Source organism: Pogoniulus pusillus, chromosome 25 (genome assembly GCF_015220805.1).
Source record: "Pogoniulus pusillus isolate bPogPus1 chromosome 25, bPogPus1.pri, whole genome shotgun sequence".
NCBI classification, from domain to species: domain Eukaryota; kingdom Metazoa; phylum Chordata; class Aves; order Piciformes; family Lybiidae; genus Pogoniulus; species Pogoniulus pusillus.
The window spans coordinates 347440-369411 of NC_087288.1; the positions used below are offsets into that span (position 1 = coordinate 347440).

The following is a 21972-nucleotide window of genomic DNA, read 5'->3' on the forward strand; positions in this document are numbered from 1 at the left end:
CTGGCTCATCTGCACCCCAGGTCCTTGTCTGTCAATGACTATCTTCTACTGTCTGTACCCTCTCTTCCTGTGGGTAGTCTTCTGAAATCCCTCTGAGCTCCCACCTCTGCTGCACCCAAGACAAGCTGTGGAATTAGGCTCGTTCTGGTTGGAGAAGGCCTCTGGGACCCTTGAGAAGCAAGTGAAGGGGTGAGCTGTGCCCATGCCGCTGCCCTTGCCAGCCCTCTGCTGGATGACCCTCCCTTGGCTGGATTGCCACTCCCCCTAAACAGATCTCCTGCAGCAATGAGACTTCACTGTGCTTGAGGAACCTTTAGACATTTGCTCACAAAGGCCACCAGGAACCTTCTAGGGACTGGGTAATTCTAGAGTGACCCAAGCTTGAGCATGCTGATCTGAGCAGAGAGGTGTTCCGAGGCCAGCTGGCACTGGCAGTGCTGAGCCAACAGCTGCAGAGGGGTTTAAACCTCAGAACTGAACCTGCTGCAGACATTCCACCCAGTTTCTGGAGTTCACTTTCAGCTCAGCTTTCCAACAACTGAATTCTAGCAGAGCAAAGGAAAAAGATCACAGAAATGGACTTGATTATTCATAGATTGGTTTAGGTTGGAAGGGACCATCAAGATCACCCAGTTCCAACCCCACAAGGCCTCATCCAGCCTGGAACACCTCCAGTTCAAGAGCTGAGATGTTGCAGGAGGACAGCTTGAAAGCGCTGTAACACCTGGCAAAGCCAAGGTCCTGCTCCTGGCTAAGTGTGCACAGCTGTGCCAGCTGAGGTTCTGTCACACCCTGCTGAACACACACACAGATCTGCAAGACAGAGAGCAATGAACTCCCTGCTTTCTCCCCAGGGATCTAATCTTCTAACCCTAAGAACCCGTGCACAGCAGCAAGCGACCTCTAGCTCCAGCAGAGTCCTTGCAATCTCCATACTGCTCCCCACAGCTCTCTGGGAGCCACCCAGCACAACCTGCTCACGTCCCAGCCCGAGCTGCGAGCACACAAAACGCAGCTCTGCAGCTCCCTGCGCCACTGGAGGCTACAGTGGGCATCAGAGGGGCCAAGGGGCAGGCGGCTGCCAGCTCAGAGGTGGGTGCCAGGGACAGGTACTTACGTAGTCCTCGTAGGCCTCGTGTGCCGGGGGCAGGGGTGCTCTGTAGCCTGGCACGGCCGCGGTGCCCCTTGCTCGGGGGGTGGGCACACCCCTGGCCACTGGCGGCACGGGGAGGGCTCCGCGGCTCACTGGCGCTCCTCTGGGTGCTTGGGCACCTCGGCCGGGTGGGGGTGGAGGAACCGCACCCCCGCGGCCCCTGGGGAGAGCAGAGAGATGTCAGCAAGGTGGAGCTGCAGGAGCCCTGCAAGGCCACCGGCCCAGCCCCACAGGGGTCCCCAGCACCTTCACAGCAGCCTTGCTGCGTGCAGAGGCTGCCAGCAGCCTGCTCCGAGCTGCCTGCCCCAGCACTCTCAGCCTTCCTTCAGGGCAGGGGTCCCCACTCTGATCATTCTTGTGGCCTCCTCTGGACCTGCTCCAACAGGTCCTTCTCTTTTTGCTGGGGGACCCCAGAGCTGGACTCAGACTCCAGACGAGGTCTCTGGAGGTGGACTAGGGAGGGAGAATCACCTCCCTTGACCTTCTGGTCATCCTTGTTATGCAGCCCAGGCCACAGCTGGCTCCTGGGCTGTGGGCACACAATGCCAGCTGCTCACTCCAGGAGCCCCAAGGCTCTGTCTGCAGGGACAGTCCCCGTGCCCTCATCCCTGTCTGTGCTGGCACTGGTGACTGCTCAGATGCAGCACCTTGCACTTGGCCTTGCTGAACTTTGTGAGGCTCCCATGGGCCCACTTCTTGAGCCTGTCAAGGCTCCTTTGCAGGATGTTGCTTCCCTCAAGGCAATGCTTCAGAGCTAGAACAGGGCAGAGTGAGGCTGGACAGCAGGAGGGAGTCCTGCACAGTGAGGGGGGTGGAATAGTGGCACAGGCTGCACGGGGAGGTGGTTGAGGTCCCATCTGTGCAGATACTCAGGGTCAGAGCTGTTGTGCCCCTGAGCAGCCTGCTCTAGCAGGAGGTGTCCCTGCTGCCTGCAGGGGTGGGACAAGGAGAGCTCGGAGGGTGCCTTGCAAGCCGCTGCAGGCTGTGAGTCAGCTGCAGCCCATGTGGCACTGCTGCAGCAGGAGCTGCTAGCAAAAGGCTTGGGGGTTATTTTGATATTCTCCTGGGATTTCTGACTGGAAAATGGGGAAAGTATCCAAGGTCCTGCATCAGTGCAGCTGATCCCAACAGCTGGGGGTGTGGGAAGAAGTGGAGGCCACCACTGCAGTGGTTGTGCTTTAACTCTCATTTCAAGGCTGCCAGCCTGGGCAGCAGTGTTCTGAGCATCACCACAGAGTTGAGCCCCTCAGGGACTAGAAGCAGAGCAAAGTGGAAGCTGGTGCCAACTGCTGGTGCCAGCTGCACCAAAGCCAGCTCTGTGCTGACAGAAATTCCATGCAACAAGATCCCAAGGAAAGTCTGAGAGACACCTTTGGGGGGAGAGGTGCTGAGTAGGAGCAGCCAGCCCAGTTCCAAAAGCAGCTCCTCTGCCAGCACAAGACAAGGAACCTCCACATCCTGTTTCCTCCAAAATGCAGTGGACTTTGTAGGAGCCAGCCTGAAATGGTCTCCTTGGGCACTTAGGAGGAGTTTGGTAACTGAGATTCATGGAATGGGCTGGAAGGGCCCTCAAAGGTCATCCAGTGCCAATTCCCTGCCATGGCCAGGGACACCTCCCACCAGCCCAGGTTGCTCAAGGCCTCATCCAGCCTGGCCTTGAACACCTCTGGGCAGAAGACATCCACAGCTTCCCTGGGCAGCCTGTGCCAGTGTCTGCCCACCCTCACTGTCAGGAATTTCTTCCTTGTCTCCACTTGCAGTCTCCCGTCTCCCAGCTCAAAGCCATTGTCTCTCATCTTGTCACTCCCAGCCCTTGCCCAAAGTCCCTCCCCAGCTCTCCTGGAGCCCCTTCAGGCACTGGAAGGCTGCTCCATGGTCACCTTGGAGCCTTCTCTTCTCCAGGCGGAACAGCCACAACTCTTCCAGCCTGTCCCCATAGGGGAGGTTCTGCAGCCCTCCTCTGGACCCTTTCCAGCAGCTCCATGTCCTTCTTGTGCTAGGGCACCAGAACTGGAGGCAGTGCTGCAGGTAAGGTCTCAGAGAAGGGAGCAGAGGGGCAGAATGCCCTCCCTGTGCTGCCAGTCAGTTACCAGAGCAGCACCACTTTGGCTCTCCCCCATGGCGTGCCCCTGGTCTTTAACTCATTTTTAGCTGCTTGCTTCCCACTGTGTGTGCCCTGAGGCCCTCAGCAGGGCAGCTGAGCTCAGCACACCTGGCAGGAGCTGCAGGCAGCCCGCGGATGCCACGGCCCCGCATGGCCCTGCCGCGGGCAGCGTCCTCGGAGCCGTTCAGGTAGGAGAGTTCCCTCAGCTGCTCCTGCCGGATCTCATCGTTGTAGTCCTGCAACACACAACAGGAGACCTGCTCAGCCTTGCTTCTTGGCTGGGACACCACAAACCAGCAGCGCCAGGGATGGTCCTGGGCTGAACTGCTCTGCACTGCTGCCTGCGTGCTGCAGAACCACAGGGTGCAGGGCACAGCTGCGGAGGACATCATGGAGCAGTCTAGCTTGGAAGAGACCCCCAAGATCCCCCAGCCCAACCCTTCTCTGACTCTGCCAGGCTGGGGCCAAGCCACAGCCCTCAGCACCACAGCTCTGACTCTGGGAAACATCTCCAACAGCAGGGATTCAGCTCCCTGGGCAGCCTGTGCCAGGCTGGCAGAGCCCTCTCAGACAAGAAGCTTCTTCTAATGTCCCAACTTTAACCTCCCCTGATGCATCTTGAGGCCATTTCCTCTTGTTCCATTCACCTGAGAGCAGGCAGCAGAGCCCAAGCCCAGCTCCCTGCAGCCTCCTCTCAGGAGCTGCAGAGAGCAATGAGCTCTGCCCTCAGCCCCCTCTGCTCCACACTGCACACCCCCGGCTCCCTCAGCTGCTCCTCCCCAGCCCTGTGCCCTTCTCTGCACCTGCTCCAGCCCCTCAGGGTCCTTCTGGCAGTGAGGGCCCTAACCCCAGACCTGCCACTCCAGCTGTGGCCTCCCCAGTGTCCAGCACATGGCCACTAACCCCATCTGGCAGCTGGGCTGTGCAGGCTGGAAGTGCCTCAGCTCTGACACTGCCTTGGCCATGCAGTGCCCTTTAAAGCTGTGCTGCCCACAGGAGCACCTTCACAGACAAGTGGAGAGTGGAGATGAGGAAGAAATTCCTGACAGTGAGGGTGGGCAGACACTGGCACAGGCTGCCCAGAGAGGCTGTGAATGTGCCCTCTCTGGAGGTGCTCAAGGTCAGGCTGGACGAGGCCGCTGGAGCAACCTGAGCTGGTGGGAGGTGTCCCTGCACATGGCAGGGGTCGGGGCTGATGTCAGAGGTCTTTTCCAGCCCAAGCCAGGACTCCAGCCGGCAGCAGCTGGGCGAGGCAGTGCCTCAGCTGAGCATGCACACATGGTGGCTGCAGCTGCATCCCCAGACCTGATTCTGCCTCTCCAATGCAACCCCAAAGTTCACTGCAAAGCAGGAGACTGATCTGTAGCTGAGCCCGTGCTGAAGCAGGCATCTCCTCCAAAGCTCCACCAGAGCAGTGGGAGCCGGCTCCAGCCCACCCACCACGGGTGACTGGTGGGCACTGCCAGTGCTCTCAAGGGGACACAGAGGAGCTCAGTGTCAACAGCTGCTCTGAGCTGCCCTGGAGCCATGGCTGATGTCTGTCCCTGGGCTCCGGGTCCCCTCCCCAGCCTGCCTGCAGCTCCCCTGCAGATACTGAAAGGCTCCCTGGAGCCTTCTCCCCTCCAGGTTGAACAGCCACAACTCTGGCCCCACAGCTGGCCCCAGTACTGCAGGTGAGGTCTCCCCAGAGCAGAGGGGCAGGATCCCCTCTCTCCATCTCTGGCCATGCTGCTGCAGGTGCAGCTCAGGCAGCTTTCACCTGCCCAAGGCCCGTCTGCAGAACAAACCTTAGCTGTGTGAGGAACCTCTGGAGACAGGGGCACAGCAAGCAGCAGCAACCTGAAGGCTGCAGGCAGTCTGAGCCTCAGCTTCACAATGCCCATGGGCAGAACACAAGCAGCAGCAGCTGGAGCCATGTCCTGGTGCCTGTGGGGGCAGCTGACAGCTGGGAGTTTGTCAGTGTGCCACAGAGCAGCAAGCCCAGCATGGCTGCCCCCCTGCTCCTGCGCAGGCACCGTTAGAGCTGCCTGGCACCACCAGCGGGGGGCACTGCACTCCACCAGCACAGGGCAGGGGGCGGGGGGGCTCACTCACTCCTCCAGGGCTGCAGAGCGGCTGCAGGCTCAGAGTGCAAACTGAGAGACAGACTTGTGAACGCTTCAGCTGCTGAACTCTGACACTTCAGTCTCTACAGGAGCAAAGCAAAACAAGCTTCACCCAACTGCACAACGGATCTAACAGAGCTGTGGGGCTGGCTCGGCAGGAAAAGCCCTCTGAGACCTTCCACCTCAGCCACCAACCCAGCCCCACCATGGCCACTAACCCAAGTCCCCAGGTGCCATATGCACAGGTTTCCTGAACCCCTCCAGCCATGGGCACTCCTCCAGCTCCCTGGGCAGCCTCTGCCACTCCCTGACCATTCTGCCACCAGACATTTTTCCTCCTCTCCAAACTAACCCTTCCCTGGCATCATCCCAGGCCAGTTCCTCCTCTCATCTGAGAGCAGGCAGCAGAGCCCAAGCCCAGCTCCCTGCAGCCTCCCCTCAGGGAGCTGCAGAGAGCAATGAAGTTATCTGTGCACTGCTGGAGCTGTGCCAGCAGCTGACAAAAACCCTCTCTCCCGGCAGGCCCCAGCACTGCTCAGGAAGGCTGCCACAGCACGGGACTGCAGAGAGACTGCTGTTAGCATGGCAGAGGCACAGCACAGCTATGGCCTGCAGCACTGCAGTGCTCTTCCTTTGCTTAATGCAGCACCTGAAGAAGTGCACTCAGCTGAAGCCAGCCTGACCCACAGGCTTCCTCAGTCTACCTCCAAGGCTGGTGGAACACTCAGCCCCAGCAGGCACTGGCATAGGCTGCCCTGGGAGGTGGTGGAATCCCCATCCCTGCAGGTGTTGCAGAAAGATGTGGCCATGGCACCTGGGGCCAAGGCTTGGTGGCTGTGGTGGGGCTGGATGAGCTGAAATTACTTTTCCAGCCAGAGCAAGTCTCTGGCTCTAGGCAGCAGCACCATGTGCTGCCTGTCCAGAAAGTTCTTCTGGTCGGCACTGCAGGAGAGGCTGAAGATGGGCAGGAAAATCAATGTCAATTGTCAAGGAAACCAGAGAGAAGATGAGAGGGAAGCAAAAAGGTGGGCAAGGAGAGGCCTGGCTGCTGTGACTGCTCCCAGCAAAAAGCAGCCTGAGGGTCCTGCACAGCAGCCTGGAGAGGCACCCAGCAGCTGTCAAACTGCCCTTCAGAGGCTCCAACAGGCTGTTCCAATCCCTGCCCACAACACCAAAGCAATTCCAGAGCCCTGAGGTCAGATCTGCAGTGGAAATGAACCATTCCCAGGCTCCTTCCCTGGAAAGCTGCAGCTCAGGCTGACAGCTGAGTGCTGCAGAGGCACCCCCGGATTTCGCCCCAGCCCCGTCCAAAGGCTCCTGGGCAAAAGAGAGCGGAAGAGCTTTAGCAGCTGCCTGGACTCGATCTTCTCCTGCTCTGCTGGTGGGAGCCCTGCGGCTGCTGCCTTCCTGGCACTCGGCCCTCTTCCTGCAGCCATCTCCCACTGCTTTGTGCTGGACAGCTCCAACCTGCAAACTCAGCAGGCCAGGGAAAACCTGTACTGGCACACAACCAGGGAATCTTTCTGCTGGGAAGAGACCTCCGAGATCGAGTCCATGCTTAGGACTGAGACATCATGGGATGCTCACGGGGCACTGCCTCCACAGAGGGCTGACTGCCTCCACAGAGGGCTGACTGCCTCCACAGAGGGCTGACTGCCTCCACAGAGGGCTGACTGCCTCCACAGAGGGCTGACTGACTCAGCATGGTCATAGTCAGACTGATAGAAAAAAAGGTGCTAAAAAAGTGTTCATTTAAAAGTGAACCAACTTGATCTGCTGAATCATGGAATCACAGAACATGTTGGGTTGGAAGAGACCTTGGAGACCATTCAGTTCCAAATCCCTGCCAAGGGCAGGGACACCTCTCACTAGCCCAGGCTGCTCAAGGCCTCATCCAGCCTGGCCTTGAGCACCCCCAGGCAGGAGGCAGCCACAGCCTCCCTGGGCAGCCTGTGCCAGGCTGTCACCACCCTCACACTCAACAACAACTGCCTCAGCTCCAAACCATTCCCCCTCAGCACAAGTCCCTCTGCAGCCTTCCTGCAGGATCCCTTCAGGCACTGCAGGCAGCTCGGAAGTCCCCCTGGAGCCTTCTCCTCTGCAGGCTGAACAAGCCCAGAGGTGCTCCAGCCCTTGGATGATCTTTGTGGCTCCACTAGCACACCTGGCAGGAGGTCACAGTGACAGTTGTGTCCTGCTCGGTGTCTGACTGAGCAGGACAAATCACAGACAGAAGCACAGCACAACTCTCTTTGATTTCCCTTTGAGCTCAATGAATGTGACACAGCTTCAAAGGAGGAAACCCAAAAGCAGCCAGAGAGGAATCTCCTGGGGACTTACAGGAACCAGGAACTTCTTGATCTCCTCCAGGGCGTGGCTCATCCTGGAGTAGGCCTCCCCGGGCGGAGCGAAGACCTCGATCAGCACATGCAGCTCGTCGCTCAGGTGGGCATATTTGGCCTCCCCACTCCTCCTCAGCTCCTCCTCCTAGGGAAAAAAATGGGGTTGGGCTCCGCTCAGCACTGCAAACCTTCTGGCTGGGCTTTGACTGGACAACTGAAGAGAGGATGACAACAGCAGAAGGCACAGGCAAGGCTGCTGCACCCTTGGAGCCACTTAGATATGTGCACATCAATCTGGAGTGTCTGAAGGACAAACCCAGGCCATTGTCATCTCCAGCAGGTTTCCATCAGCACAGAGAGAACAGGCTAAAGACTCCAGGAGTGAGCACTGAGAGGTGAAACCCATCATGGGAGAGCTGCATCCAGCTCTGAACCTCAGCTGCTCACCAAATGCAGAGATCCATCACACTGCTTGGGAGCAGCCCAATGAATGCTGCTGGTCACCGAAGCTCATAGAGTCATAGAGTGGGTTGGGCTGGAAAGGACCTTAGAGACCATCCAGTGCCAGCCCCTGCCATGAGCAGGGACACCTCCCCGCCAGCCCAGGCTGCTCAAGGCTTCATCCAGCCGGGCCTTGAACACCTTCGGGGAGGGGACATCCACCTGGGCAATCTGTTTCACTGTCTCCCCACCCTCATTGGCAAGAATTCCTTCCTGATCTCCAGCCTCAATCTCCCCTCCTCCAGCTCAAAGCCATTCCCCTCGCCCTAGCACAAGTGGAATGAGTGCCTGGCTGCACATGTTGGAGTTGATAGACTCACTGAAAGCCCTCCAAGAGCATCCAGTCCAGCCAGCAACCCAACCCCACCATGGCCACTAAACCCTAGCCCCAAGTGCCACGGACACAACTGTCTGAAAGCCCTCCAGGGATGGGGACTGCACCACCTCCCTGGGCAGCCTCTGCCAGGCCCTGACCACTCTTGCTCCAATGAACCATGCATGATGCAAAAGCATAACCTGTGTTGGTGCTGGCTGAGGGCATCTTGTCTTCTGCCTGCTGCTCGAAGGTGCTCAGTTGTGTGTGGTGGAAGGGAAGTCTCCATCCCAGCAGCTTCCTCAGCTGCCCAGGGACATATTTGCCCCAGTGCTGCCCTCATCACTCAAGCACTGAGCACAGCTTCCCCAGCAGGCAACAGCACCAGCTGAGTTTCTCCCTCAGCTCCCAGATTTCTGTCCCAGTGCAGATGACCAGTGGCAAGTTCAGAGGGTGAAGATTTGCCCTGCTTGCAGTAGAGTGGGAGCAGCTGCAGCAGCTGAGCCTTGGAGAAGACCATCCCGGGAAGAGAAGTCCATCCAGCAGATGAACTCTCTCGTCAGCCCCTCCCTGCTGGCACTCAGCCGGACAAAGTGCTGAGGTTCCTCCAGCAGGGTTTGCTGCATGCTGCATGAACCCCTCTGACCCAGGTGCGAGCCAGACCAGTCCTCTGGAGCACGCTGCCAGAAGACAGCCACACAGATGTGCTTGCCACAGCCCCAGAGAGCCCTGACAATGGATGGCATTGGATTCACTGCACTTCATCATGGGATGGCTTGGGAGGCACCTTCGAGATCATCCAGTTCCAATCCCCTGCCAAGGGCAAGGACACCTCACACTACCCCCAAACCCAGGAGAACACTGAGCCCTGATGGAGCTATTCCAAACCCAATCACATCAAGCTCAGCTATCCAAACCCAACTCTCTGCCCTCTCCTGCTAGGGACTCCAGTGAGGATTCCAAAGAGCTGCTGCTGCCACTCTGCTTTTTTAATTATCTGCTTTAATTGCCTGCTCTGTGATCTCCCTCACTGCAGAGCTGTCCCTGGTGTGGCAGCCCAGAACTCCTGCCAACAGGAACCCATTAGATGATATTAAAAGCATTCATCATGCTGCTCAAGGTGACACCAGGCATGGAGAGCTGAGAGTTACCAGCGCTGCGGTAGAGAATCCAGGGCAGCTCCTGCATTTACCCCTGTGTAACACAGCAAGGATGCCATCATCAGCCAAAGCTCCAGGAGAGCAAACCTGCTCCTTAGGAAGCCCCATGTAGCCCAATAAATATTGGGAGGAACATCAACATGAACCAAAGCTCAGGAAGACCAGAGATGGTCCTTATGAAGTCAGATGGACATAAATGAAATCAGGAAGAACATCACCATAAACCAAAGCTCCATGAGGTCAGAGCTGCCCTTTAGGAAGCCCCATGGAGATGACTAAAATCATCACAACCCAAAGCTTAGCCAGGTCTTTAGGATGCCCCACGTACACAAAGCCAGGAGGAACATCATGATGGAGGAGAGCTCAGCCCCATGCAGCTCACTAAAACACTGGGATCAGAAATCCCTGTTGCCAGAAGGTAAAGATGGGACAGAGGATCAGCCAGAGGTGATCTGAGGCTCCCCAGCCTGCTGCAAGCCCTTGAGCTCGAGCACTCAAGTCCTTTTCCTCTTTCTCCCTCTCTCCCACCTCTGAGCCTGCTCCTAGTTTTCTTCTCGAGCTGACTCTATTCCAGGAGAGCTCCCTGTCTGCTCCAAGCCCTCTTGGTGAGGTGACAGCAGTCCTGCCAAGGGCTCAGCAGCAACCACCACATGGCTCTGTGTGACCTGGAACGAAGAAGAGCTCAGCACAGATCTGGAGGTCAGACTCAGCTCCTGGGTGTCAAACTGGCACTGCTTCTTTCCAACACACAAGACATGTGGCCACAGCTTGGCTGCCCTGCTGGCAGAGGCAGAAAAGCACAGCAGAGTCCACAGCAGCTGCAAACTGTCCTCAGGTCAAGAGTTTCCTAAACCAGAGATCACAGAGTAAGTTGGGTTGGGAGACCCCTTTAGGATCACCCAGTCCAACCACTCTCTAACTCTGCCAAGGCTGGGGCTAAGCCATGGCCCTCAGCACCACTTGGAAACACCTCCAGGGCACACTGCTGTCCTGTGCAGAACCTGCTGCCCACCAGCACTTCCAGCTCCTCCACTGAGCTGCTTCCCAGCAGGTCCCACTTCAGCTGTCCTGGGGCAGGGGGTTTTCCTACCCAGGTGCAGGACTCTGCACCTGTCCCTGTTGAACCTCCTGAAGTGCCACTTCACCCAGCTCTCCAGCCTGCCCAAGCCACAAGCTCTCCAGGGTGCTCTTCCTCAGCAGAAGCAGACATCTGAGAGAACAAACCCAGCTTTAATCTGGCTTCCCTTTAGGTGAAATGCAGCAATTGTGGAGGCCTCCAGCTCCACAGGAAGCTCTGAGTAGCAGAAGAAAAGCTCTCCTGAAGCAGTTGATGCAACAAAGCAGCCCTGCAGTCAGAGGATCTTCTGAGCCCATTCCCTGGGCATTGGATGAGCAGAGGAAACCCAGGTGCAAGAGCTGAGGCACAACCAGAAGGCAGACACAGTACCTTGGCTTTGTCCCTCATGGATCCTTTCCCCAGGATGGACATTTTGGCACCTGTTTCTTCTTGTAATCTCTTCAAGGAGTTTCCTCTTGGTCCAAGCAATTTCCCAACAAAATTGAACTGGAAAGCAGAGAACAGAAGTGTTTTAGCAAGGGAGGCTGCAGGAAACCTGCAGAGGTCTTTATGAAGGAGCTGCTCTGCACTGCTCAGACCTCATCTCAAACACTACCTCCTGGGCTGGTGTGCCCAGCAGGAGGAAGACACAGTTCTGCTGGAGAGAGGCCAGAGGAGGCCACAAAGATGCTGCCAGGGCTGGAGCAGCTCTGCTGTGAGCACAGGCTGAGGGAGCTGGGGGGGTGCAGCCTGCAGAGGAGAAGGCTCCAGGGGCACCTCAGAGCTGCCTGCAGTGCCTGAAGGGATCCTGCAGGAAGGCTGCAGAGGGACTTGTGCTGAGGGGGTCTGAGCCAGGCCAAGGGCAATGGTTTGGAGCTGAGGCAGGGCAGGGTTAGAGTGGAGCTGAGGCAGAAGTTGTTGAGTGTGAGGGTGGTGAGAGCCTGGCACAGGCTGCCCAGGGAGGCTGGATGAGGCCTTGAGCAACCTGGGCGAGCAGGAGGTGTCCCTGCCCACAGCAGAGGGTTGAACAAGATGTTCTCTGAGGTCACTTCCAATCCAACCCCTTCCATGAATCCATGAGTGATTCCTTGTCCTGCTGCAGCACAGAGCTCTAAGCTGCAGTTCTCACCAGATAACAAACTCCATTTACCAGCAGTGAGGGCCTGGACTCCCCCAGGACCTCCCCATCCCAGCGCTGTCCCCAGCATCAAGATTCAAGCCTCAGCCTGGGTGCAGTGATGGACACAGATGCAGGTTTACAGCCAGGGGAGGATTTGTGTTCCTCCTGAAGCAGCCCGGCTCCATCCCTGCTACAGCTGAGCAGCTCCTGGTTTACAAACACAGCTTTAACGAGGCTTTACAAGCAGCAACAAGGAGAAGAAGTGTTGGTGTCAGTGGCTGCTGCTGTCTGCTGCACAAATCAGTGCAGGGCAGCAGAGCCTCCATAAATAAAGCCTGGGACAGACAAATGTTTGCAGCTGGAAGATTAAGCAGCACAATGCTGGCAGCAGGAATTAATTTTGTCCAGAAACACAAATCAGAACCAGCCTGGGCTTGGCAGATGGAATGGGGTTGTTCTTCCTTACTCTGCTCACCTCTGCTGGCAGCTCCTCGGCGGCAGACAAAGTGTCTGTCCATGCTGAGAGCTCCTGAGCCACACAACAACTCCTCTTATAGGGAGAAAAAAATGTCCTTCCAAATTCAGTCCTGGGCCAAAGAGCATTCACAGAATGGTGGGGGATGGAAGGGACCTCCAGAGATCACTCTGCCCAACCCCCCTGGTTGGGTGCACCCAGGGCAAGGCACACAGAACACCTCCAGCTGGGCTTGGAAGCCTCTCTGGGCAGCCTGCTGCAGGCCTCCAGCACCCTCACACCAAACAGCTTTCTCCTCAGGTTGGAGTGGAACCTCCTGACATTATCCACTCCTGAACAAAGCCTTACTGACTGACACCTGCCTGCAGACCACTTTTCTTCTGCTTCTCTTCTGTGACCTGTGAAGGTTGAGTAGCTGTAGAAGAGCTGCTCACACAGACTCTTCTCTCTGGCTTTGTCCTCCTTAAACACATTATCAGAGGTTCTGCCACCAGTGCTGATGGACTCAGCCTTGTAGCTATGCCATGGCCCTCAGCACCACAGCTCTGCTTCTGAAAAACACCTCCAGGTATGAGGATTCAGCCACCTCCTTGGGCAGCCTGTGCCAGGCTGTGAGAACTCTTTCAGGCAAGAAGCTTCTTCTGATGTCCATCCTAGCCCTGCCCTGGTGCAACTTGAGGCTGTTTGCTCTCATTCTATCCCTTGTCACTAGTGAGAAGTACCCAAGCCCAGCTGCCTGCAGCCTCCTCTCAGGAGCTGCAGAGAGCAATGAGCTCTGCCCTCAGCCTCCTCTGCTACACACTGCACACCCCCAGCTCCCTCAGCTGCTCCTCCCCAGCCCTGCTCTCCAGAGCCTGCCCCAGCTCTGTGCCCTTCTCTGCACCTGCTCCAGCCCCTCAGGGCCCTTCTGGCAGTGAGGGCCCACAGCTGAACCCAGCACTGCAGCTGTGGCCTCAGCAATGCCCAGCCCAGGGGTACAATCCTGCCCTGCTGCTGCTGCCCACACCAGTGCTGCTGCAGGCCAGGCTGCTGGTGCCCCTCTTGCCCAGCTGGGCACAGCCTGGCTCATCTCCAGCTGCAGGCACCCAGCACCCCCCTGGCCTTGTTTGCCAGGCAACTCTCCAGCCACTCTGCCTCAAGCCTGGGGGGGCTTGAAGGGTCCCTTCCAACCCACCCTGCTCTGTGATCTCCTCCACAGGTAAAGCAAAGTGCTGCCCCTTGCCCCTGCTCTGCAGAACCAGAGGAGAGGCCTGCTCCTTCCTGCAGAGCCCCTGGCTCCCATCTCCTCATTATGCCCTGATGCTTGGCCACAGGGAGAAAAAAAGCACCAAAATTCAATCTTGAGTGGGAAAATCCAGCTTGTGGAGAGCTTTGTGCCAGGTGAACATCTGGTTTAGCTCAGTAGGACTGCCTCAGGAAGGAATTCCATCTGAGTAGCAAAGACTGCTCTGAGAAGTGAACTTTCTTAATGACTCCTTTTTCAGTCTGAAGCAGTGCTGGGAGTTCAGATTCAGGGTGAGCTGGCAGGGAATGCTGCAGCAGTTCTGTGGCTGACAGCAGGCATCTGAACCTGGCAGAAGTCCACGAAGCAGATGGTCAGCAGCTCCAGTCAAACCCCTGCCACATACCAGTCTGCTCTGAAACAGCAAAACCCCTCCCCTCCCTTGGCATTTTTAGCAGCATTCTGCCCCAGCCTGGTAATGAGTTGTGGTGCTGGAACAAAACAGTGGCAGCAAGCCTTGAAATTAAACAAATGGTCAGACTGCAAAAAAGAATCAGGTTTGGGTCTGAATCCAAACTTCCTCAGCTCAGGACAATCTCAGCAGCTCCAGCAGTGTGGTTTCTGTCACCTGCCACCCAGCCACACCTTCTGTGTCCTGTGCTCTCTTTGGAACCCTGAGCTCAGGTGGCCAAGGAGCAGCCAGAGAACTTCTGGAGGCCACAGGCAGGTCACATACAGCTGCAGGGAACTTCTGGAGGCCACAGGCAGGTCACATACAGCTGCAGGGAACTTCTGGAGGCCACAGGCAGGTCATGTGCAGCTGCAGAGAAGGGGAGGCATGGGAGCAGAGCTGTGGTCCCAAGGTGGCATTGGTCTGGGGAGGCTGTGGCTGTCCCCTCCCTGGAGGTGTTCAAGGCCAGGCTGGATGAGGCCTGGAGCTGCCTGGGCTGGTGGGAGGTGCTCCTGGGCATGGCAGGGGCTGGCACTGGATGACTTTCAAGGTCCCTTCCAAGCTACCCTGTGAAGCTGTGAAGCCATGAGCAAAACCAAGGCAGAAGTGCCCCAGAGCCCTGCCTCCTGAAGCCAACAGCTCAGAAGTCAGGCCCAGCAGGCTGCCAGCAGTGCCCACAGAACAGCCCCCGGGGAGGAAGCTGCTGCCTTAGAGAAGCACCAGGGCTGCAAAGACCATCAAGGCCAACCTTCTGCCCACGGGCACTGGCACGTGTCCAGCGTGCCACAGCTGCTCCTCTCCTGAACACCTCCCTGGGCAAAGGCTCTTGATGGAACCATGCCCAGAGTGGTAGGCTGGGAAGGGGCCTCTGCAGGGCAGCCCAAGCCCCTGACACAGCAGGGCCACTGCCAGGAGGTGACAGGAAGAGGTCAGGTCTGCTGCCCAGAGAGCTTCTGCAGTCTCCTGCTCTACAGACCCTCAAACCCCACCCGGCTGTGCTGCTGTGTGCCCTGCTCTGGCAGGGGCTGGACTGGATGGTGCCCAGAGGTCCCTTCTGATGCCCAGGGCCTGTGATGCTCATTCCTGGTGCTGCTTCAGACTGCAGCGCCCCAAGCTGGGCTGACGCCCTAAGGGTCCCTCCCGACCTGCAGCGACCTCCAGAGGACAAAGTTCCTCTGGCAGCCTCCAGCCTCACCGCAGCAGCCTGGCCCCGAGTGCCACGGGCACCTTCTGCAGCGCCTCCGGCACAGGGACTGCACCACCTCCCCGGGCAGCCTGTGCCAGGGCCTGCCCATCACACTCAGCTCCCCTCCAGCCCCCAGTGCAGACACCTGCTGGCTTCTCAAGGAGGAAAATGAACTCAGGGCACTCGGTTTGCCTTCTGCCTTGGAAAGGCACCAAACTTAGGGTCAGCAGGAGAGGGAAGAAGTGGCAGTGTGCAGCCAGGGAGGGGAGGCTCCACAATAGCTGTGCAGGCTCCACAATAGCTGTGCAGGCTCCACAATAGCTGTGCAGGCTCCACAATAGCTGTGCAGGCTCCACAATAGCTGGATACTTTCTCCAAAATAAATATTTAATTGGTCCAGAATAAATATTTCATCTCCCCAAAATAAATATTTAATACTTCTTTTATCTTGACAGGATTTCCAGGCAGCTGCATGGCCTGGACACGAGGCAGCTGGCAAACTGCTTAATAATTATTGTGGGGAGCACTGAAGAGCTGATGATTATCACCATAAAAGCAAGAAAATTGGTTTATGGCAAATTGCAAGATGAGCAACGAGTGAAAAATGACTCAGAGTTGTTCACAGCCCAGGGTTTATGGCAAGGCTGAAGAAAATATGACAAAAACATCATTTCACTGCCACAGTTCCTCTCCATTTGCACAATCTGAGGCTTTTTGGAGAAAAATCTCTGCCACTAAAGGGAATTAATGGAAGACTGAACCTGCCCAGCTGCTGCTGCTTGCCATGGGAATGGCTGGGAAGTGCTGGGATGTCAACTGCTCAGTGGCAGCTTTCAGGGCTGATCAATATTTCACATCTTATACTAACAGGGATCTTTACATCAAGATGCATGCAAAGAAATGCTTCATTAATCCATCCAAAAGCTTTTCCTGTAACCCATGAGTGGCTCAGGTTGGAAGGGACACCAGAGCTCATCTCCAATCTCCTCACCCTGCCCAGGGACACCTCCCAGCTAGACTCAGCTGCCCAGGGCCTCACCCAGCCTGGCCTTGAGTACCCCCAGGCAGGAGGCAGCCACAGCCTCCCTGGGCAGCCTGTGCCAGGCTCTCACCACCCTCACAACAACTTCTGCCTCATCTCCACTCTCACCCTGCCCTGCCTCAGCTCCAAACCATTGCCCTTGGCCTGGCTCAGACCCCCTCAGCACAAGTCCCTCTGCAGCCTTCCTGCAGGATCCCTTCAGGCACTGCAGGCAGCTCTGAGGTGCCCCTGGAGCCTTCTCCTCTGCAGGCTGCACCCCCCCAGCTCCCTCAGCCTGTGCTCACAGCAGAGCTGCTCCAGCCCTGGCAGCATCTTTGTGGCCTCCTCTGGCCTCACTCCAGCAGCTCTGAGTCCTTCTGCTGGGGACAGCAGTGCTGGAGGCAGGACTGGAGGTGAGGTCTGAGCAGAGCCAAGGGGCAGGATCCCCTCTCTTGCCCTCTGCCCACACTGCTCTGGCTGCAGCCAGCACACAGCTGCCTGCTGGGCTGCAGGAGGGCACTGCTGGCTCCTGGGGAGCTGCTCAGCACCCAACAGCCCCAAGGCTCTTTCGTCAGAGCTACTCTCAGCCGACTCTGTGCCCAGTCTGGATTTGTGCCTCTCATTTGGCTGTCAGCAGAGCCCCCACGGAGCAGAGAGCCAGAGGAAATCAATGGGGCAGCGTCTGCCAGCAGAACCGAGAGCAGTGTCTGAAAACAAAGGCTGCAAATCACCCACTAAGCACAAACGTTTTTGGGAGCGGTAGAGATCTCCCCAGGCTCTACAGAATGGTTCCTGGGAACTCCAGTACCTGGAGGGGCTGCAGGAGAGCTGGGGAGGGACTTTTCACAAGGATGGGATTGACAGGATAAGGGACAATGGCTTTGAGCTGGGAGAGAGGAGATTGAGAGTGGAGATGAGGATGAAATTCCTGACAGTAAGGGTGGGCAGACACTGGCACAGGCTGCCCAGCGAGGCTGTGGCTGCCCCCTCCCTGGAGATGTTCCAGACCAGGCTGAACGAGGATGTGGGCAGTCTGTGCTGGTGGGCAGTGTCCCTGCCCATGGCAGGGGTTGGCATTGGATGATGTCTAAGGTTCCTTCCAGTCTAACCCGTTCCATGATCTCTAATCCCAGATGATCTAGCCCATGCCTGCAGGCCCTGCCCTGTGTTGCTCCTTGATACAAGCAATGTGCAAATAGTTTTAACACAAACTCCTCCCCAGCAGCTTCATGAGGAACCTGTAAGCAGCCCCTCTGCTGTTTCTTCCCTTGCAGCCTGCTGGACATATGTCCCTGGGGTACCTGCAGGCCTCCCAGCGGGCAGCAGCAAGCTGGCAGGATGAGGGATGGGTTGGCGTGCAGAGAATTTCCATCTCTCAGCTCCTACAGCTCTAATGACTCCTCTGAAGTGAAGAGCTGAGGATGCTGCACTCAAAGGGACTAATCTCACCTCTGCAATGCTTTAGTGACTCAAATTGGACTGAAAGTTGCAAAAGTGCTTCTGGTGCCTCCAGGACACATGGAGATGGCTGGGAGCTCATTCAGTCCCTCTCAGTTGCAACATGCTCTGCGAGGGAAAACGCTGCCAAGGAGCTAGAGCAGGTGGGATGTGAAGGGCTGGGAAGTGAGCTCCGTGCAGAGCACAGCTGTGGGGCTGGAGAAGCCTTCCAAGAGCACCAGCCCAGCCAGCAGCCCAGCCCCACTATGGCCACAAAGCCATGGCCCCAAGTGCCACGGCCACACCTTTCTGGAAGCCCTCCAGGGATGGGGACTCCACCACTTCCCTGGGTACCCTATGTTATTAGCACTCATTTTCCTTGGCTGCAGAGGCATTTTGAATCACAGAATCAGGCAGGGTTGGAAGGGACCACAAGGATCAGGCAGTGCCAACCCCCCTGCCATGCCCAGGGACACCCTACCCTAGAGCAGGCTGCCCACAGCCTCAGCCAGCCTGGCCTTAAACACCTCCAGCCATGGGGCCCCAACCACCTCCCTGGGCAACCCAGTCCAGCCTCTCACCACTCTCCTGCTCAACAACTTCCTCCTCACCTCCAGCCTCACTCTCCCCACCTCCACCTTTGCTCCATTCCCCCCACTCCTGGCACTCCCTCAGAGCCCAAAAAGTCCCTCCCCATCTTTTTTGTAGCCCCCTTCAGATCCTGGAAGGCCACAAGAAGGTCACCTGGGAGCCTCCTCTGCTCCAGCCTGCACAGCCCCAACTCTTTCAGTCTGTGCTCACAGCAGAGCTGCTGCAGCCTCTCAGCATCCTCCTGGCCCTGCTCTGGACACTCTCCAGCATCTCCACAGCCCTCTTGTCCCAGGGGCTCCAGAACTGGATGCAGGACTCCAGGTGGGGTCTCAGCAGCACAGCAGAGGGGGAGAATCCCCTCCCTGGCCCTGCTGGCCACACTGCTGCTGCTGCAGCCCAGGCTCTGCTTGGCTTTCTGGGCTGCAAGTGCACACTGCTGGCTCCTGCTGAGCTTCTCCTCCAGCAGCACCCCCAAGTCCCTCCCCTCAGGGCTGCTCTCCAGCCGCTCACTGCCCAGCCCGGAGTTGTGCTTGGCACTGCCTCGACCGAGCTGCAGGCAATTTTGAGGTGGCAGCTCTTAACACTTCAGGAACACAAGTGAAGAAGTCTCTTATCACTTAAAACTAGTCCTGGATTGACAGCCAGGATTGCTCCAACCCAGGCACAGGACCTTGCTCTTGGCCTTACTGGCCCTCATGAGGTTCTCCTCATCCCACCTCTCCAACCTTTCCAGGTCCCCCTGGATTCCAACTCCTTTTTTTCAGCCAGAACAAAGGAAGATACCAAAAGAAGAGACCTGCTTTTGCAGTTCTTCCCTGCTCAGGGTTTGCTACAGGATTTCACCTTCCAGCATGAGCTGGTCAGCAGATACAGAAGGGACTGAACCCAACTTGGTTAGTGATTGGTAGCAGAGCAGCAGGCAACACTGCAGAGCTGCAGCCTGAACACTGAAATATTTCTACTGGCATACTAGAAGTGAAACTTATGATCAGGAGGGGAAACAGATTAAGAAGACATTTGCTCTGAAGTAGCAATTAAACTGCACACAACTCAAGGAGGGTTTTTGCTAGTACCTTGAGCAGCTTAGTTAGAGCCTGGCCTTTCAGCAGTGAATCGTTTTCATCCAAACACCTTTTCAAGAGATTTCTGTGAGCCTGAAGCACTTTATGCAAATATCCTGTGATCCTTTTCTCTACAGCAATGGCTGCAGAGTGCAGAGCTTTAGCAGGAGCAGCACACGCTGCTGCTTCCCAGATTCACACACAGGGCAGAAGCAGAGGGGTCATGTCCTGGCTTTTCCTGCTGTGGTGTGGAGCAGAGGCTGTGGACAAGGATTTTGTTTGGGTATGAAACGAAAACGGCTACACTTAAAGCCAAGGTTTGAACCCCCTGCCCCTAACTCACAACACAGATGTTTTAGTTAAAAGACGCAGGTCCAAGATCCTTGAGGCCTTGAGCAACCTAGGCCAGGGGGAGGTGTCTCTGCCCATGGCAAGGGGTTGGGACTGGATGATCTTTAGGGTCCCTTCCAACCCATCCCATTCCAGAATCAATGAGGGAACACTCCTCAAAGAGCTAGCACCAGCCTCAATGCACTAATTATCTCAATTAACACTTCTTTGCCCTCACTTGTTCAGGCTTCTCTGCCAACAACTCAGCTGAAGAACAGAAGCAGCACAATCTCTAGATTTAGTTTGCTCTCAGCCTAAGTTCTTATATCCTTATGAGTATGAATCACAGAATGGAAGGGAGCAGCTCCGTGGAGAAGGAGCTTGGAGCCCTGGTGGACAGCAGGTGCTGCATGGGCCAGCAATGTGCCCTTGTGGCCAAGAGGGCCAAGGGCATCCTGGGGGGCATCAGGAAAAGTGTGGCCAGCAGGGCTAGGGAGGTTCTGCTGCCTCTGCTCTGCCCTGGGGAGCTGCAATACTGTGTCCAGTGCTGGGCTCCCCAGTTCAGGAAAAACAAGGACCTGCTGGAAGAGCCCAACACAGCCTCCAGACCAGCTACAAAACGTACTGGGAGGAAACCCAGAAGTTTTACCCACTCAACACCATTTCTGATGGGCCCCGAGGCAGAGCAGCCAGCAGGCAGCTGAACCCAGGCACATTCCCACGGCTCCAGGAGTCTGGGCTCTGCCTCTCCATCAAACAAGCGTCAGGCTCTGCTCCAGTACCTTTGGGTATTGTTTGACGGGGATCAGGACCCTCTCCGACAGCTTGATGTTTTTGTTGCTGATAACATCCAGGTATTTCTTCTCCTCCTCTTCCTTCTTGCCTTCAGAACCTTGGAATTTCTCTATTTCTGAAAAACAAACACAACCAAGCAGTGAGAGAGGGCAGTGGGCGACAGGAGGTGTGCCAGCCCCGGCTGCTCACGCACCGTGGCACCCGCGCCTGCTCCGCGACAGCTGCCCGGGGGTGCCGGGCAGGGCAGGGCAGGCTCCTCAGGGGCTCACTCCCCAGCTCATCACCGTGGAGCAGACAAGGCCTGGGGCTCAGCGTGGCAAAGAGGACTCCACCACACAGCTTGGCTCAGACTGCCTGCTCACAGAACGGTGCGTGGCAGTGTGACCCAGTGCCCTGAGGTGCCACTTTGCATGTAGCTGGAAGAATCATGGAATGGGCTGGAAGGGACCCAAAAGACCATCCAGTGCCAAGCCCTGCCATGGACAGGGACACCTCCCACCAGCCCAGATCGCTCAAGGCCTCATCCAGCCTGGCCTTGAACACCTCCAGGGAGGGGGCAGCCACAGCCTTCCTGGGCAACCTGTGCCAGAGTCTCCTCACCCTCACTGTCAGGAATTTCCTCCTCATCTCCAGGCTCAATCTCCCCTGTTGTAGCTTCAGTTCAGGCTTCCTCCAGAAGTGGCTCTGAAGCCTCATGTGCCTGCCTGGGGAGTCAGCCTGGCCCAACCGCGATGCCAGCTGGGCCCTGGCAGCCAAACTCTGTGCAGCTCCCCCTCGCAAGCAGCCCGGACAGCACCGTGCAGGCACACCAGGAGGCTGCTGATAGCTCCTTTGGGTAGTTCTGGGTTTCTCTCACACAATTACAGTCGCAGAACTATTTGGGTTGGAAAAGTCCTTCCAGAGCATCCAGTCCAACCATCAGCCCAGCCCCACCACAGCCTCTGAACCCTGCCCCAAGTGCCATGGGCACACCTGTCTGCAACACCTCCAGCCATGGGCACTCCACCACCTCCCTGGGCAACCTCGGCCACTCCCTGACCACTCTGCCACCAAAGGCATTTTTCCTCCTTTCCAACCTAACCCTGCCCTGGCACCATCCCAGGCCAGTTCCTCTCCTTCTCTCCCCTGAGAGCAGGCAGCAGAGCCCAAGCCCAGCTCCCTGCAGCCTCCTCTCAGGAGCTGCAGAGAGCAATGAGCTCTGCCCTCAGCCTCCTCTGCTCCACACTGCACACCCCCAGCTCCCTCAGCTGCTCCTCCCCAGCCCTGCTCTCCAGAGCCTGCCCCAGCTCTGTGCCCTTCTCTGCACCTGCTCCAGCCCCTCAGGGTCCTTCTGGCAGTGAGGGCCCACAGCTGAACCCAGCACTGCAGCTGTGGCCTCAGCAGTGCCCAGCCCAGGGGCACAATCCTGCCCTGCTGTTGCTGCCCACACCAGTGCTGCTGCAGACCAGGCTGCTGGTGCCTTTCTTGCCCAGCAGGGCACAGCCTGGCTCATCTCCAGCTGCTGGCACCCAGCACCCCCAGGGCCTTCTCTGCTGAGCGCTTTCCAGC

At 57.3% G+C, this 21972-nt stretch overlaps 1 protein-coding gene across 14 annotated transcripts in view; it reads right to left on the reverse strand.

Moving 5' to 3' along the window:
- Positions 1 to 21972, reverse strand: part of KHDRBS2 (KH RNA binding domain containing, signal transduction associated 2) — a 55504-nt gene that overhangs the window by 21534 nt on the left and 11998 nt on the right. For all 14 annotated transcript variants that reach the window (XR_010306947.1, XR_010306946.1, XR_010306948.1 and 11 more), the window contains exons 2-6: positions 20412 to 20539; positions 11126 to 11242; positions 7703 to 7849; positions 3366 to 3493; positions 1118 to 1313 (exon numbers count right to left, since the gene is read on the reverse strand). Coding sequence is in view for 4 of the 14 variants with exons in the window: in XM_064164116.1 (XP_064020186.1) it covers positions 1118 to 1313; positions 3366 to 3493; positions 7703 to 7849; positions 11126 to 11242; positions 20412 to 20539 (716 nt within the window). In the remaining 10 variants the exon portion in view is untranslated. The remainder of the gene's footprint in view (positions 1 to 1117; positions 1314 to 3365; positions 3494 to 7702; positions 7850 to 11125; positions 11243 to 20411; positions 20540 to 21972) is intronic.